The sequence below is a fragment of the Gymnoscopelus microlampas genome, assembly GCF_963454915.1.
Source record: "Gymnoscopelus microlampas genome assembly, chromosome: 7".
In the NCBI taxonomy this organism is placed as follows: Eukaryota; Metazoa; Chordata; class Actinopteri; order Myctophiformes; family Myctophidae; genus Gymnoscopelus; species Gymnoscopelus microlampas.
In genome coordinates this window covers 56,455,710-56,473,934 of record NC_139944.1, presented here as the reverse complement: position 1 = coordinate 56,473,934, position 18,225 = coordinate 56,455,710, and the positions used below count along the sequence as shown (strand labels likewise).

At 41.7% G+C, this 18,225-nt stretch overlaps 1 protein-coding gene across 1 annotated transcript in view; it reads left to right on the top strand.

Moving 5' to 3' along the window:
- Window positions 1-242: 242 nt before the first annotated feature.
- The window catches only part of LOC311048667 (uncharacterized protein), a gene marked incomplete at its 3' end in the record, with an annotated part of 44,661 nt that continues 26,678 nt past the window's right edge, over window positions 243-18,225 (top strand). The window contains exons 1-2 of the mRNA XM_084061928.1: window positions 243-329; window positions 521-683. Of these exons, the coding sequence (XP_083918054.1) occupies window positions 521-683 (163 nt within the window). The 5' untranslated portion in view covers window positions 243-329. The remainder of the gene's footprint in view (window positions 330-520; window positions 684-18,225) is intronic.

Below are 18,225 nucleotides of genomic sequence, written 5' to 3'. Positions count from 1 at the left end.
TGGGGGTGGACATCAGTGTTGAAATGAAACATTGTAACCGTAGGCTACCTGTGTACATTTGTGAAAATGCTACATTCTCTATGAAGCTGCCAGAGAGAAAGGCAGCAAGCGTATTGAAGTCTCCTCTTTTCAGGGCCTAACATTCTCAGCTGGTTGACAAGATGGAAGGAGCTGCATGGATGCATTGGGGGGCTGTGGAGACCAGAGAGACTGGCCTGGAGACGTTCACAGGGGGAGGAGGAGGAGGAGGAGGAGAACATATTAGCACCCCCCATGGCCTGGAGGATCACAGTGATGGGAAAGTGGCTGGACATCCCAGTGAAACAGAGGTTAGTGGATTCAATGTGATCTCCTTCCTTTTGGAAAGGTTCACCTAGAATGACATGACCAACATAGCCTGGACACCGTGTGTGTGTGCGTGTGCGTGTGTGTGTGCGTGTGTGTGTGTGTGTGTGTGTGTGTGTGTGTGTGTGTGTGTGTGTGTGTGTGTGTGTGTGTGTGTGTGTACTGTATAAAGCAGATGTCTACCAGTGATGTCCATCTATCCAGTCACAACATGTTTCCTCAGCACTGCATGAATTCCTACGACTCAGCAGCCCTGAGTCAGGACCTGAGCTCTGCTGCCCCCTGGAGGACTGCTGCCTGCATGACTCCCATCTACTGCACTGACACTGAGACAGGCTGTGAGTAACACACACACACACACACACACACACACACACACACACACACACACACACACACACACACACACACACACACACACACACACACACACAGAGCCTCAAACCAATCTTTGAATACCTACTGTATGTCATTAACCACATGAACCCTAGCATCCCTATTCTCATGGGCTTGTCATTATAGCTGAACATTTGCCTCAAATAAATAGCAAAATTCAAAAAGTTCAAAGTTGTAGAGCTTGTGAGCTTGTAGATCAGTTATTGCCGGTGTAATGGTTACTAACCATTACACCAAATCTTTTGGGAAACCATTACACTGAAAAGGTTTTTTTTTTTTTGTTTTTTTTTTGGAAAAACATGTTCAGAACCCAAGATATCAATAAGATTTGAAGATGTGCAGCTCCATCCACTCCTTGTTTAACCTATAACTGAAAAAGACTGTATCTCGCTTCCTAAGCACTTTTTGTTTTTTTTGTAAAAAGAACTAGTATAGTACAACGTAAAAAAATAATAATTCTGGCAATTCTGGCACTCAATGAGTTAATAAAGGTCTATCAACCTCATAGACACATGAAAAACAGAAAAAGTGCAAAACCATGGCACAACCTATTTTAAGTTCCATGTGTACACTCAGAGTCATGTGGGTCTGGGGCCTAATGCGTACCAGAATGAGTCCCTCAAATGTAAACGTTTGAGATTGGACACACCTGTTTACTGATTTGTAGGTCAGTGCGATTGCATAGTACCATGGTTCTCAAAGTGGGGTCCGGGGACCCCCAGGGGTACTTGAGGGGGTTCCAGGGGGTACCCAGCTAAATGATGGACAGGAACCAAATGGACCCTTATGGGTCTGTAACTCTGAGAGTGTACAAATGGAACCAAATGGACCCGTTAGGGTCCATTTGGTTCCATTTGTACACTCTCAGAGTTAAATTAACATTGATTTTATAATATGAATTGGGGTCCCAGAGGTATAAATGCCATTAAATGAGGGTCCGTAGCCTAATGCATGTCAAACTGGGGGTCCTTGAAATTAAAATGGTTGAGAATCACTGCTAGAGCCGTAAAAAAAAACTTCTCTTATGGGGGTCCCTGGCATATCTTTTGAAATGGGGGTCCACGGGCTAATAAGTGTCAATTTGGGGGTCCTTGACATGAAAAAGTTTGAGAACCACTGGCATAGTACACACACATTTGTGTCGCTTGACGATGTAAAAAGACGATATACACAGCGGTGCACATAATAATAATAATAATAATAATAACTTGGATTTATATAGCGCCTTTCAGAAACCCAAGGACGCTTAAAAGCACATAACTGGTGCGCAGGTGCACATGCCCGTCGCCAAAATAAATGCTGCGCGACACATCAGACGACGCGAGGCGCTTTTGCGTACCAACAGCTGGGACAGGAATTTCAAAGCTTTCATTTTTTAGCAAAACTAAAAAATAAAAGCCTGGAGATCTAGGCTAGGAATTTACTTCCTGAAGCCACACTCACACACGCACGGTGATGCACGGCCATACACAATACACACCCATGGGGAGGAGGCGGGAGGTGGAGGGGACGCATGCTGCAATGCACGTGATTGTGTGAGTGTGGCCCCGAATCCTGACCCAGTCAGTCCCGCGACTCGCAAGAAGCAAGCTGCTGCTGGCTGGGTTGCAGGCACTCGTCACCGATGATGAACGCGCCGTGATGGTGCAAGATATGCCGTGAACGTCCCAGTCTGGCTGATAAAAGCAGCGCAGCACAGGGCACCAACCTAGGGGAGAGCACAAAACGGCGAGAAGAAAGAAAAAACGGCGGGATTTAGGCGCAACAACATTGAAACGCACCGGTGGAGCGTCCTTATTTCTCTCGCAGCACCCCCCCCCTATTTACCATTTATTTGGTGCGCACCAAGTAACATCTCCAGGTGCTCTTCTGAGAACTAGACCAAAACATTTATGTGAACCCCTGGATATACAAATCATTCTAAAACAACAAGTATAAGAATCAAGCTGATACAATCAGATAACACACTATGTTAAACTTTACCTCTTCTCACCTCCTAGATCTCTCACTCCTTCCAGCGCTTAAAGAGGAGGTTTCCTCTGAACAGCAGGAGAGGAGTCCCTGTCTGGTCCAGGTAAAACTAGAACCTCCACAGATTAAAGAGGAACAGCAGGAGAGGAGTCCCAGTCTGGTCCAGGTGAAACTAGAACCTCCACAGATTAAAGAGGAACAGGAGGAGAGGAGTCCCAGTCTGGTCCAGGTGAAACTAGAACCTCCACAGATTAAAGAGGAACAGGAGGAGAGGAGTCCCAGTCTGGTCCAGGTGAAACTAGAACCTCCACAGATTAAAGAGGAACAGGAGGAGACGAGTCCCAGTCTGGTCCAGGTGAAACTAGAACCTCCACAGATTAAAGAGGAACAGCAGGAGGAGTTACTTCAAAGACCAGAGGAGGCTGCAGGGTCATCGTTGACATTACTAACAGTGAAAAGTGAAGATGATGATGAAAACAGAGAGACAGAGCCTCTAGCCAGCACCTCAACCTGTGTCATTACACATGTTGCTGTGCCTTGTGTTGTGTTTTCATACGTTCAGTTGTCTTTGAGCAACAAGTTGTCTCAGAACATGACATCGTCAAAACAAACACCATCCGTGAGGAGTCAAACAGGAAAGCAAAAAGAAAGAAAGAAAGAAAAAGGAAATAGCTTTTGTTGTACAGAGTGTGTCAAAGTCTATGCTACCGAAGGTCATCTGAAAAGACACATGAGGATTCATACAGGGGAAAAGCCATTTACTTGTTCAATTTGTGGCCAAAGATCTAGCAGTCGTCAAAATCTGCAAAAACACATGAGGATTCATCCAGGGGAAAAACCATTTGTTTGTTCGGTTTGTACCAAAAGCTTTAGCCAACCTGAAGTTCTGAAAGTACACATGATGCTTCATACAGGGGAAAAGCCCTTTGCTTGTTTGTTTTGTAACAAAAGCTTTAGACTACATCAAAAATTGAAAATGCACACAATGATTCATACAGGTGAAAGGCACGCCTGCGCAGTTTGTAGTCTAACCTTTAGCCGAACTGAAACTCTAAAAGCACACATGAGGATTCATGGGGCGGCCATAGCTGAATGGTTTCCCGCCTAGGGAGCCAGAGGCCCTGGTTGCCCCAGGTTCGATTCCAGGCCAGGTCAGCATATGTGTCGATGAAATGAAATTTGTCCCTGAGCAAGACTCTTAACCCCTAATTGCTCACAGGTTCTCATTGGAAACAAGACCGCAAGGACTTTCATGAACGACCTGTTGAAAAGGAATTATCCTTATAATTATTATTATCATTCAGGGCAAAGTAGTCCCCCCAGGATTCCGCAGTGAAAAAGTCTTGATTCCGCGCAGAAGAAAAGTTTACAATTCATTTTGTTGCAGTAAAAGTCAATACGTCTCAAAACACTGTTGTCCAGGATGGGACAAAAAGTTGTTTCAAATACTTAAAAGTAATTAAAATGAGTTAAAAAATGCCTCAATACTAGCGCCCACACATTAAATAGAGTAGTACCGTCTGAATGCCAGCGCCCACACATCAAATAGATGTGTACCGCCTGAATGACAGCACACACTCATCAGAGTAGGCACCGCTTACTCACACTGGGTGTGATTTATTTATTTTGCTGTGATTGTGTTATTTTGATTATTTGATTAATGTATATGTGTTGTGTATGGTTTGTGTTAATTTCCATATTATTTTGACTTAGTATTACGTGTGTTGTGTTTATTAATCTTTGTGTTGCTGCCACGGCACCCAGAACCTGTGTTGCCTTGATTTTAAATAGTTTTTAGTCTTAAGCATTAATACACTACCTTTAAAGCGTGTCTTACTATACTACATTTAGCGTGACACAAAAAATACTGGAAATCAATATCTTTCAAAGTGGAGTCAGTTGCTGTTGTGTATGTACCAGTCACAGTGGCTGATGGATTCTAAAACCTTTTGCACAAAACATTAAGTGACCCAGCAGTATGTTTATAAACAAACGGTTAAAGGTATTTATTCACAGATAAAGGGTCTTTATTCAGTTAAAGGGTATTTATTCACAGTTAAAGGGTCTTTATTCAGTTAAAGGGTATTTATTCACAGTTAAAGGGTCTTTATTCAGTTAAAGGGTATTTATTCACAGTTAAAGGGTCTTTATTCAGTTAAAGGGTATTTATTCACAGTTAAAGGGTCTTTATTCAGTTAAATGGTATTTATTCACAGTTAAAGGGTCTTTATTCAGTTAAAGGGTATTTATTCACAGATAAAGGGTCTTTATTCAGTTAAATGGTATTTATTCACAGTTAAAGGGTCTTTATTCAGTTAAAGGGTATTTATTCACAGTTAAAGGGTGTTTATTCAGTTAAAGGGTCTTTATTCAGTTAAAGGGTATTTATTCACAGTTAAAGGGTCTTTATTCAGTTAAAGGGTATCTATTCACAGTTAAAGGGTCTTTATTCAGTTAAAGGGTATTTATTCACAGTTAAAGGGTCTTTATTCAGTCAAAGGGTATTCATTCACAGTTAAAGGGTCTTTATTCAGTTAAAGGGTCTTTATTCAGTTAAAGGGTATTTATTCACAGTTAAAGGGTCTTTATTCAGTTAAAGGTATTTATTCACAGTTAAAGGGTCTTTATTCAGTTAAAGGGTCTTTATTCACAGTTAAAGGGTCTTTATTCACATCAAGAGAAGAGGAAGTGAGGGTAGGTGATGTGGAAGTGAGGCCAAAGTGTGAGGGTGAGGCGAGCTAGCCACAAGCAACTTGGAGGCCATCCCAACCTGTATGTTGCAATTCCTTCCATTGACGGCTCTATTCATGAGACACCAACTCACCAACAGGCCTATTGCACCTCCACAGACAGCTTGGGTTATCCTCCTTGTTTCTGTAAAGGCTTTGTTTCACAAAAATCCACTATTGTCATGTTATCAGCAGTTTTGTGTAAATAAGCTCTGTGAATCCATATAATTCTAAGTGTGTTTATTTTGCTGTGTTTACACCTGCATCAATCTGGGAACCCAGAGCCAACTGAAAAGGAAAAACAGCGACCTCTGCTGTTTGTTCCTATGTCAGTTGGCTCTGGGACAATGACGATGCAGGACCCGTGCGCAAGGAAACCGGGGTTTTGGTCTGCCTTCACCGCTCCACTTCCGGGTGGTGCGACTATGTTTTCATTCCCACTAACAATATTTCTACACGGAACACCACTTCTCCCAGAGAACATGGATGGTTTTGGTTATAAGCCCACTTGTTTCTATGATGAAAGTGTGACCAAGGCCGAAATTGTATCACATTTGACTTGCAATTATCTTGCGATATTGCACACTCTGTTTGTTCTTAATAAATAGTTCAAAATCAAACTCACAACAATAAAATATCAATGCACAGTAAAGTGCTGGGTGCGTAATTATTGTGAGCCTAATCTGAATTGTAGTTTGTCGACAACGCCACCTTTTTTATAGAGGATGGTCCCCTTTAAATACACTTTTAACTTTCACAGGCTTCACAGGTTCGAGTTATGGTAAGTTCAATACTTGTTAAGAGAACACACACTTTAAAATCCCTTAAGAGACTGGACACGGATTCAGTGTATCAAACAGGTTAGTAACATTTATTGGGTCCCTAATACATTGGCATCTGCGCCTTAAAAACAATCAAAATAAACACTATACTAATAAAACCTAACTAAAACACACAAAGCAATAATTTACACAACAACTATAAAATTAATTATAAAGTTGTGCAAATTACGCTCCGTTATGGTCCAGTCTCGCTCTCCGTGGTCATCTGGTTGGGTTTTGGTTTCGCTCTCTTCCTCCCCTTGGTTCGATGGCTTTCCCTCTTTGTTCTCTGTAGTAGGCACACCTCGGCTTCCAACTCTCGGTGGCTGGTGTGACTACACTCACGTCCTTTTATGTCTCCTCCGTGCTCTCCACACAACATCTCCCGCTGCTGTTATTCTGAAATAGCCATTACAGTTTGTATCTTTTTTGTTGGCAGTCATGACAGCCAGTTCCCACCTGATGTCATGTGTGAGTTCAGACTGCTCCACACCGTACTGAATAACTGCTAGCTTGCATAGTGTCTTCAGTGTTGGACTTAAATCTAAGACATACAGGTCATCACCATTACCATCCATTCCTCCAAAGAGGAGGATACAATCTCCCACCATGCAACAAGCCATCCAAGACATCCCACACGGGGCTTTCCCTTTGGGCTCAATCTTCTTCCATGAGAAGGTCTGTGGATTGAATTTCCACACATCATTGAAGGTATGGTCTGAGTTGTCGCGTCCACCAAATATGTAAAGCTCTCCATTGTAGGTAAAGGCTGAATGAGCCATGCGTCCTTCTGGAAGAAGCTGTGCAGAAGAAGTCGTGCTCAGCCAGCAGTTGGTCTCTGTGTCAAACACTCTGATGTTGTTGTCGTGGCCCGGATCGCCCCCAAATACAAACATCTTTGTCCCAATGATGGTGGCAGAGTGAATTAATGAAACAGATGGTGGAGTGCCTGTGGTGTTAATTAAAGACCAGACCATTGTGGTGGTGTCAAACTTGTGGATGTCATTAGTGTCTCCAGTCAGCCTGGTTTGCCCTCCATGGATATACATGACCTTCCTCAAGACACAGGCTGAGTGGTGCTCCCTCTCCTCCGGAACAGTACCAGACATATTGGGCTTGGACCATCTGTGGTTGTCAACATCAAATGAATAAAGCACGTTGCACCAAGGATATCCCCCCCAGACGTAGACAATATCTTCCACCAGAACAGCTGTGTGGTACGTGCGCACGCAGGGAACCTCAAGGTCACGTTCTCCTCTTCCATCTGTCCATGGGGGCAACTTCCTCCACCGTAGAGACACTGTGTTGAAAATGTGGACTTCAATCTGATCACTGTTGTTCCGCAAGATTGTACTGCAAACATCAAATGAGTACAGCTTGTGTCCAACTACCACAGCAGCTGGGCCGGAATGCCTACGTCTCCCTTTCAGATGTATCGTCCAGTGAAACATTTCACACACCAGCACCACTTTGAATCAGAGCAACTAATTAAAAGAGAAGTCTTTAGAAGGTAGGGCAATTTGTCTCCAAAAGTTCCTGACTGCTTGGCCAGGGCATCCAGGGTCCTTTTATACTGCTGGCTGTGCCCCTGTCACTATGGTGGTGTCAGATAGTGTCAGACATCTCCATATATGGAGCTGCCTATATCAGTTATGCCCAAATATGGGACCATGACGTCAGTCCTGGACGCGACGGATATCTCCATTTTCGGAGTTTCTGGGAAGGGTTCGCTGATGTCAGACTCCATATCTATGACACGTCTTGGGTCTCTATGACGACTTCGTCGGTCGATCGTCTCCATTTATGGGGATCTCCATATATAGGCCAGTACTGGCAAGTATGCCCTGAACGTTCGTAACAGCTGCCCCACGGATTTCCCGTGGAAATACGTCCAAAGTCAGAGAACATTTCCTTGCCTATGCCTGTGCCTCTGTAACAGGGTTGTTATTGTGTTTGAAGTCCGTCAAAATTCACGTGTATTCTGTTACTCTATGCAAGGCTCCCTTTTATTTTCCCTCTGGTGTAACTGCGCCCCCTTGTGGCGGGTGGTGTTTATATTAGTCACTGGAAACCAGCAGCCCCGCCCCCTTAAGCTGCTGAGTTTCCTGTTATGGTATGTGTCACACACAGCTCCGCGATTTGTCATGTATTAAGTTACAAAACGCTAATTTCACTTAAATCAAAGTATATGTTGAGTGATATGAATGTTGTGGACATGTTTTGCAATTGTCAGTGAGATGAAAATTGTGCTGTTTTGTCTTTTGTTCTGACGTGATACGCTGCAAGCAGCATGGTATTATTGCACAACAGTAATGGCGGTCCCATTTGAAATGTGTTGTTTCTGTTTTGATGTTTAGGGGCTGTGTCTTGATTATCCACACCACCAACCATTGATATTATTTTAGGGCACTGGTTCTCAATGTCAGGTCCAGGGACCATCAGGGGTCCCAGTGGACCCTTACAGGTCTGTAACTGTGAGAGTGTAAACATGGAACCAAATGGACCCAGGGGTCATCACCATGCTGGCTTGTTGTAGACATTTTTGTCAAAATTCTATTGTTGCCACAGACATACAAATGAGTGAACAATAATATTAACTCATATACTGCCTAGAACGACTAAAACGACTTCTGTCCATAAGCCATGCCTGCCAAGAACGACTAAAACGACTTTTTAAAAAAAAAATAAAAATTAAAAAAATATTTTTTTTATTTTTTTATTTTTTTAGATTTTTTTTTTTTTTTTTGACCCAAAGACCAAGGAGATATGATTTTTCGAAGATATAGACTCCCATCCACTTCCTTGTTAACTTAAAACTTAAAAATTCTGTATCTCGGCTCCTGAGTACTTTTTTTTTTCAATGAAAAATCTTGGCGGTGTTCAAACAGGCCAGAAATAATTCTGGCAGTGAATGAGTTGTTAACAGAAACACATAAAGAGCTATAGCCCTAATATACTGTATAGTACAGTGTTCAAGGGACCTTCTGGGTTCCTTGAAGAGTTAAATGAACACTGAGGATTTTAAAGTGTAGATCATTTACAACTTTTTGTATATTGCAAGAATAATAATAATAAATATAGCTGCAAGCAGCGATAATACGGGGCCAGACATGGAAACTAGAGAGAGAGAGAGAGAGAGAGAGAGAGAGAGAGAGAGAGAGAGAGAGAGAGAGAGAGAGAGAGAGAGAGACATGGAAACGGAATAGATTGAAGACAGAGAGAGAGCCATGGAAATGGTATAGATTGATGAGAGAGAGAGAGATGGAAACAGAATGGATTGATTGGACATCTCAACCTATTGCCATTAACAGGAATCGAACTCTCAACCTTCGGACTAATAGGCTGCAACACTACCTATAGTGCTATAGCTTTGTCCAGGCTGATGTTGTCTGTTGAAGATCATAAACTCTTGCCTTCTGTCATGAACCAAGCCAACACTAAGATCACTCGTTCACAAACCATTTACCAATAGAGAAATCCTTGCAACCGAAAACAGTGAAGGCAGCCGATCTACAAGCTCAGAAACACGTTGCTATCTGAAAAGTGTTGAGATTGTAGATCGGCTATTTTCAGAATGAATGTCCTACATTGAAAAAACATACTCTCAAATAAGAATTTCAGGTTATCTTTACCATTTGCACATTTATTCATTGATACAGTCATGTTGTTTGCAATTCAACTTAAATGAACCAAGTGAGGCTTGAACTGGTGACCTGCAGATTGTGAGGCACTCATTTAAGGGAGACGCCATTGGACCAACAGACAAGGAAATATGAAAAAGGAGATCAGACAGATGATACAGTTTCACGCAAATAGTTGAAAAATCCTGTGTTTAAGTGTTTTTCAAACTGCTCAAAATTGCGGACAATCTAAGGGCGGAGCTTACTGGTCAAAGCGATAGATGTGTTCCTCATGAGTCAAGGCACAAGTGTAAGTAAGTTTCACGACTTTCGGCCAAACGAGGCATGACTTTTGCCTGTTTAAAGTTTGCATATTCAAAAAAATGCTATAGCGCCCCCCTTGGGCCAATTGGAGTGAGATTGGTTTCAGTGATATTTAGAATGACTCTCTACATTACTGCAACGTTTCAAAGAAATGTGAGTCTTGCATGTATGTGTTAGGGGCAGATGAATAATTTTCATAAAACTGCAATAGTTAAAATCTATTTCCTCCTGGGATTTTTGAGCAATCTGCACGAAGCGTTTAACACTTGAACTTTGGACCACTGCCTACAAAAATTTGCAACGGATTTTCCATAAGTGAAAAAATGCAGAAGTTAGGAGCCAATGACTGTTTTTCATATAATTCAAAATGGTGGGAGATCTAAAGGTCAGAGGTCAAAAGAATGTGAATGTGAAAGTTGTTCATCATGAGTAGACGCATGTGTGTATCAAAGTTTTATGGCTGTAGGTTAAACAGGGCATGAGTTGTACCTGTTCAAAGTTGGCATTTTTCAATTGAGTGCTATAGCGCCACCTTTTGACGAATGAGTGTGAGAATTATTTCTTGATCGTTTTTCATGACCATCTACCATATGGCCGAAAAGCGACAGCACGGTTCAGCCAGAACTGCGAAAAGTGGCAGAAACAGAATAATGCCAATAACAAAACAGGTCCAGAGCTGAGCTCTGGCCCCGTAATCAAGTCACACCTGGACTTGTCTCAGGACACATACCAGTGTGTCTCAGCACACCGTTTGACCTAGAAGAAAAGTCAAACAGTAACACCTGACCAGCCTGATGCAAACAAATATGTTTTCACTGCCAACAGTTTGTCTTGTTGTATTCATGAGGGTTTTATCACAAATAAATCCCCTGATGAAGACATAAGTCACAACAGTAGCAGCAGTAGCCTTTGAAATACATTATTTTTTGTATCGAGGCTGTTTGTCTATTTTACATTTCCTCCTCAAAGACAGCTTTTTAAAAAAACGTGGCCTAAAAAATAAAGATGTTTAAATAACAGATATATATATTATGTCTAAATAAAATGTCTACCAATATATAACCAGACCTCTGACTCCTATAAATAGTCCAGAGAACAGAAGCAGTGAAGTGTTTCACTCAAGCATTGAGGTATGGATGATTATCCGTGCAGTAATGAATGCAGTCCACTAGGGGGCACTATCACACAGGAGAAACAACACACACAGTATGTAGAGCAGATATGAGCTCTGAACACAACAGTAAATAGAAAGCAGACTTTCTACAGGTTGACCTTCTGTGGAAAACCACCAAGGTTACTACCAAGATAATCTATAGATCTGATATCCTTTAAAACCACCAAGGTTACTACCAAGATAATCTATAGATCTGATATCCTTTATATATTGTATATACTTTATCATAGTTTCAGGTTTGGTAAAACTCACACATTAAGATACTACATTTATAAATGAGTTGTAGAAATTAAATGAATATAAAATCATAAACAATGTGGTGAATAAATGAATGAACAGAAGTCCTGTGAAAGATAAGAAGGATCAGAGAATCTGTGATCTGCTTGTTGAGACTCTTTGATCATCGATTAGTTTTCCCTGCAGAGGAAGAGGAGTTTAGCACATGGTTTAGCAACACACTTGGGTCTAATGCTAATGCTAATGCTAACAACAAGACTCGTCTGCGGTTTTGTTTACGTTTCGTAACCCTGGTGATTATTTATCTGCACTAAGTGGTGAGTCAAAGCTGTGTTTATTATTATTGTTCATTAGATAGCCTTAGATCAAGACTATCGTTGATGCATTTAATCGATTTCGACATTTTTTATATCTACGAGAGTCTTAGCTCTACCCCCCCCCCCCCCCCCCCCCGTTTGTCCTGGAATGTCACCAGTAAAGCCCTTATTTCTCCAAACATGTACAAATGCTAAATATAAGGTGTTTACCCGCTTGATCCAAATGTTAACTAGGTGTCCGGTGTGTTTGTGTAATGTATTAATCCATAAATGTTTTAATCCCGTCTGTGGCCGATTCTGTTGGAAGTTCCCAATGAGTGGTAGTGACGGAGCGCATCCGGTGAAAGCCGGAATTACACTCAATGTAAACAGGAAGTAAACGAGGGGGGGGGGATATTGTTTGGCCACAGACGGGATTAAAACACTTCTTTATTGAAACATATGGATTAATACATCAAACAAACACTTCGAATACCTAGTTAACATTTGGATCAAGCGGGTAAACACCTTATATTTATTTGTACATGTTTGGAGAAATACGGGCTTTACTGGTGACAATCCAGGACACACTGGTGGTGGGGGGGGGGGGGTTTAGACTCGTAGTCTTGATCTAAGGTTAATTTAAACCAGTTTTCTGAATGTTAAGGAATTTGCCCTGATAGGAATGTTTATTGTTAGCATCGCTAGCACAACAATGCTAGCTTTACAATGTGTTATCAGAGTCATAATGTTTGTATGGGTGGATTCCATCAACACACTATGTTATCAAGCTGTCATAATGTTGTTTTTATGGAAAGTATCTTGTAAATATTGCTCGTTGCAGGTTGTGTTTTTTGGACTTTAATTGTTTCTAAAGTGTAGTTGTTTATTTAGGCTTGTTTCATAATGTTGCTTAAACCAGTGGTTCTCAAACATGTTCATGTCAAAGACCCCCAATTTAACATAAGCATGAACGTAACTAAGGACATGTACTCATGAGTACAATTTTAAGTTTATTTTACTTGAGTATTTCCAATATACTTTTAAGTGAAAAGGTTCACCTAATATGACATGACCAACATAGCCTGGACACCAGGTTGAACATGCTCAGTGTTCAATCGAGGAAGCCTTTATGACCACGGCCATTAAATATCAACCACTCCTACATACCATCTCAGAGCTGGGCTATTATAGGTGCAGACTATTTGTTTTTATATTTGACAGCCTAGGACAGTGGTTCTCAAACTTTTTCATGTCAAGGACCCCCAAATTGAAAGTTATTAGCCCGCGGACCCCCATTTGAAAAGATATGGGGGTTCCTGCCATAAGAGAAGATTTTTATGGCTCTATAGCAGTGATTCTCAACCGTTTCAATTTCAAGGACCCCCAGTTTGACACGCATTAGGGCTACGGACCCCCATTTAATGGTATTTCTATCTCTGCGACCCCAATTTATATTGTAAAATCAATGTTAATTTAACTCTGAGATTTGTGCACTCTCAGAGTTACAGACCCATAAGGGTCCATTTTCCTAACTATCCATCATTTAGCTGGGGACCCCCTGGAACTCCCTCAAGGACCCCTGGGGGTCCCCGGACCCCATTTTTAGAACCAACGGCCTAGGACATTATACCCACAGACTGGTTGTTAGAGTGTTTCAACAACTTGGGATGCCCAAAAAGGAGTCAAAAAGGCTGTCAAAGTACTGTACTGTCTCTGCTATAAGTGGCTCCACATATGGCGGAGACGCTGTTACTTATACCCATAGAGCAGGGGACTTCAACAGGGGGTCCTCAGAGCTACTATAGGGGGTCCGCCAAATCTTTGCGTGATAGGATTTAGTTTTTTTACATTAACCCCTTGAACCCTAGAATTCCTTTCTGAGGGGAACAATAGCTGAAAATAGCAGATCTACAAGCTGTTGTAGATCTTGTAGATCTATTTAATTCTTCTAAATGTGATGTTGATTGAACATTATACTACCACTGTATTGTTGAAGCTCTTCAGTGATCTTCTCTGTGGTATGTAAGGTTTATGAATGAAAACTAAATGTTATTTATTCTATTTCCACAGAGCACCACAGGGAGAGATTTACGCTATCAAGAGAGATGGCCTCCAAAAGATCATTAACATGGTCAGAGGAACAGAGAGAGATGGACCAGAGACATGGACTGTTTGATGCAATGCTGCAACCTGTATCAAAGTTGTACAGGATAGGTATGTACTGTTTTATTAACTGGATGTTTCAACTGACTACTACAGAGAGAAGTCTGTATTTACAGAATCATATGTTTATAGTAGCCGATCTACAAGCTACGTGCTATACAGTATTTTAAAGACAGATCTTATTCAATTCAATTTAATTAAAGTGTCAAATTACAACAAGTTGTCTTAAGACACTTTGGGGCCTTCTGCCTCTTTTTTGCTAATTTGCTAATTAATTACTAATTGCTAATTAAAGCTATTTTTGGCAAAGAGGCTATAGGTGTAGAGGGACAAAAGAGCAGACTGAGTAAAAAAAAGAACTTTAATCTGAAACACAATTTTATATAATATATAGTGGGGGGTCCCTGCTTCATCTCTCTCTCAGCTAGGGGGTCCTTGGCCTGAAAACGTTGAAGACCCCTGCCATAGAGTACTGAGTGACATGCTAATTGTATCATGAAGACATATGTCATGGTTTTATGAATGTAACCTTAACTATACCTTTAATATGTGTGTCCTTGTAGGCTGTCCTCTCCAGCCTCTACCAACATTAGCAACTACAAGCAATCAAGCTGAAATGGCTGAATCCGCCGTAAACGATTTTTGCCGTCTCTGCAATTGTCGGAAAGGCGCTCGTTTACAGCACACCAAGAACATTTACGAACGTGAAGGACCTGACAACGAAAGCATATTTCAGCGCCTGTTGTCAGTGGGTCTACAGCTGCAGCCACAGGACAACAAATCATCTCGTATTTGCAATCAGTGCTTCAGACTAATTAAAACAATAGAGGAGTCGTTATTAACACTCAACAAATGGAAACTTTCTGAAGAAACTGGTCCCGAACCGCCCGCTAGTAGCCAACCCACAACTACTACACCCAAAGCTACACCACCCCAAACAGACGAACGGAGTGGAGAATCGCCTTCTAAAGCACCACGGACAGGGAAAAGTCAAAGGCACCATCTCCCAACACTCAAAACCCCCGGGACAGTCACAAGACAAAGTGAGACAGAGGTAAGAAGTTCACAACGATGTACTAACGTAATGCTTTTCACGATCTTATTTGTCAGTATCAGAGGCAATTCTGTGGCTAAATCTAAATCACATATTAACTAGATAAAGTCACAGGTCTCCACCAGGTCATTGAGGTTATTGTGGCCTCCTGGTGGCACTATAATAGGCCAATGTGAAAAGGGTGGCATTTCTTCCCCGGCCTTTTCATGGCAATCAGCAATTGTATTCATGATTTGAGGCATTTTGAGGCACACAACAAAAAATGTGTTTAGCAAAAATCAACAGAAGTGTTTCACTCAAGCATTGAGGTATGGATGATTAATTAATTTGAAAAGCCAATTTGAAAAGGTTGGCATTTCTTCCTTCGCCTAGTGGGAATGTGCATGCAAAGTTTCACGCCGATCGCACGCTGCGTTCATGATTCGAGGCACTTTAGCTGTGATTCTTAGTCAATCAGGATGGAATATAAAAAGTCAGACAGATCTTGATCACATGACTATAGAGATACTGTGATTTGCATGATGTTTGGACAAAATCTGATGGAGTAATATCAATTTATTTTCGAAAGTTTGCCTCGTGGTGGCGCTATGAAAGGTAGATGTGAAGAATGCAGGGCAGAGGTTTTTCCTTGGCCTCTAGGGAGTGTGTGTGCAAAGTTTCACGCAGATCGGCCTGTTATAGCGCCACCTTGAAGCTCATTATCAGACTCCAATTTTATCCTTCAACTTCTTGTTTATGCCCCAAAAATGACTGGATATACAGGTTTTGGAGCAATTGTAGAAATCCTAGACCTTAATTGTCGAATGTGTTTAAGCATGTTCTAATCATGTGTATTTTACTTTTTTTACATTTTGGAAAAAAATAGCCAACTTAACACCGTGGTGCCCACTCTGCCTTGGTGCCCACCTGTCCTGTTACCCTGAGGTCCCCAGTTGAACCGGCGTCCTCTGAGCGGTCGGTCCCAGGTATTTCTGGGGACCAGGGACACGAATAAGAGAAGATTTGTGTTCAGAAGTATTCCACATTCTTCAAGATTTTTGTTGACATCTTGCAAATAAAATTCAAAAACGTCTGTTTTAATGACTGAAGCATAACATAGGGTTAAAGGTTTCATGACGTTCAGTTTTACCACACATTAAAAGTCTTTGTCATGGTCCTTCAAACGTGTATAGAAAGTTTTAACAAAAAATTCACTCCATTGATCCATGGCAGGTGTTTTTCTCTCACATAAAGCCTTTTCAACTGCAATGAAAAAAGAAATCTTTGCCTGCGGGTGTCGCTGTTGAGGGATTTTGCCTGTCAATCATCGCCTCTGCCCCCCCCCCCCCCCCCCCCCCCAAGGAAAGGATAGGGGAGGGGAGGGGCGAGGAGGAGAGTAGGCGGGATTAATCGGCTGTGACCTCACTGCCGAAGGGCCAAGCTCAGATTACTTTTCAGTCAAATTATTCAGAAAACCCCAGACCACAGAAAATCCACTGAATGGGTGTAATTTAGGACATAAAACCCCAAAAGAAACATAAAAAATTAAAAAAGTGAAAATGAATGTCATAGAACCTTTAAAAAGTCTTTGAGCTGCTTCCAGGGGGTCCCCAGCAGCAAATAGACAATCTACAAGCTCACAACCCGTGGTACTGAATGTTTTATGGCAGGGCAACGTACAATACAGGTGCTGAGCGCTCCGGTTCTCCATTTATAGATGTCCCTATCAGTGACACCTATCAGTACAACATGCAGCAGCATCCATTCCACAAACGACTTGTTTGTTGCAACATTTATGAAAATATTTCCTCTTCACTGTTTGACTCTAATTAACTTTATTATGAATCATAGTTCACCTCTAAATGATTAATCACTTGTTTTTTGTTGTCAGGACCTGAGCTCTGCTGCCCCCTGGAGGACTGTTGCCTGCATGACCTCCATCTACTGCACTGACACTGAGACAGGCTGTGAGTCTCTCACACGCACGCACGCACGCACGCACGCACGCACGCACGCACACACACACACACACACACACACACACACACACACACACACACACACACACACACACACACACACACACACACACACACACACACACACACACACACACACACACAGAGATCTCCACATTAATGGTCAAACACCTCCTAACTCCACTTGAGCTCTATGTGGGTAAAGTGATGATGGGAAACGTAAAGAAGAATCCTATAGCTGAAATGATAAAAGCAATAAAAAAACGATAAAATGAAAATCATGAGGTCAAAGGACAGAGAACAGACAGCCGATGAGGACAAAAAGATGGAAGAAAATATTACTATGGTCATATTGAAGCCAAAAGGACTTAAAAAATAAATGATCCTAAAATTAATTTAGTATGTATATATATTATTTTTAAGTGAGTCGTGTTGTGATGACCACACACCGCCCACTTCACACTGGGTGTGATTGCTTTTTTAACTACTGGATCTTTAAAGACTGCATTCTGGTGCAACCTATCTGCCAGTCTTATCATCTATTATTGTGGCAGATCTATTTAATTTGGCCACCGACTCTGTTTTCAGATGAGGAGCCAGAGCAAAACATCTTTGTAATTTTTTTTATTCAAGCAGACTGTGTCTGTATGCTGTCAGTCTTGTTCCAAGTGCCCAGTACCTTGTTTATAGTTAGGAACCAAATTAACCCTTATTGGTCTGTAACTCAGAGTGTACAAATGGAACCAAATGGACAGGTCCTTTTCAGTTCCATTTGTACACTCAGAGTTATGTGGTACCGGGGCCTAATGCGTACCAAAATGAGTCTGTCAAATGTAATGGTTTGAGATTGTAAACACCTGTTTATGGATTTGTAGGTCAGTACAGTTGCATAGTACTTCATAGTAATTCATCTTTAGAACTGTACACAAACAGTATGACAAGTGTCCCTTGACAATATCAAAATTAAGTTTAATTGTCTCCCTGTCTCGCCCACTCTCTCTTGCTCCTTCAAGTGCTTAAAGAGGAGGTTTCCCCTGAACAGCAGGAGAGGAGTCCCAGTCTGGTCCAGGTGCAACTAGAACCTCCACAGATTAAAGAGGAACAGCAGGAGGAGTTACTTCAAAGACCAGAGGA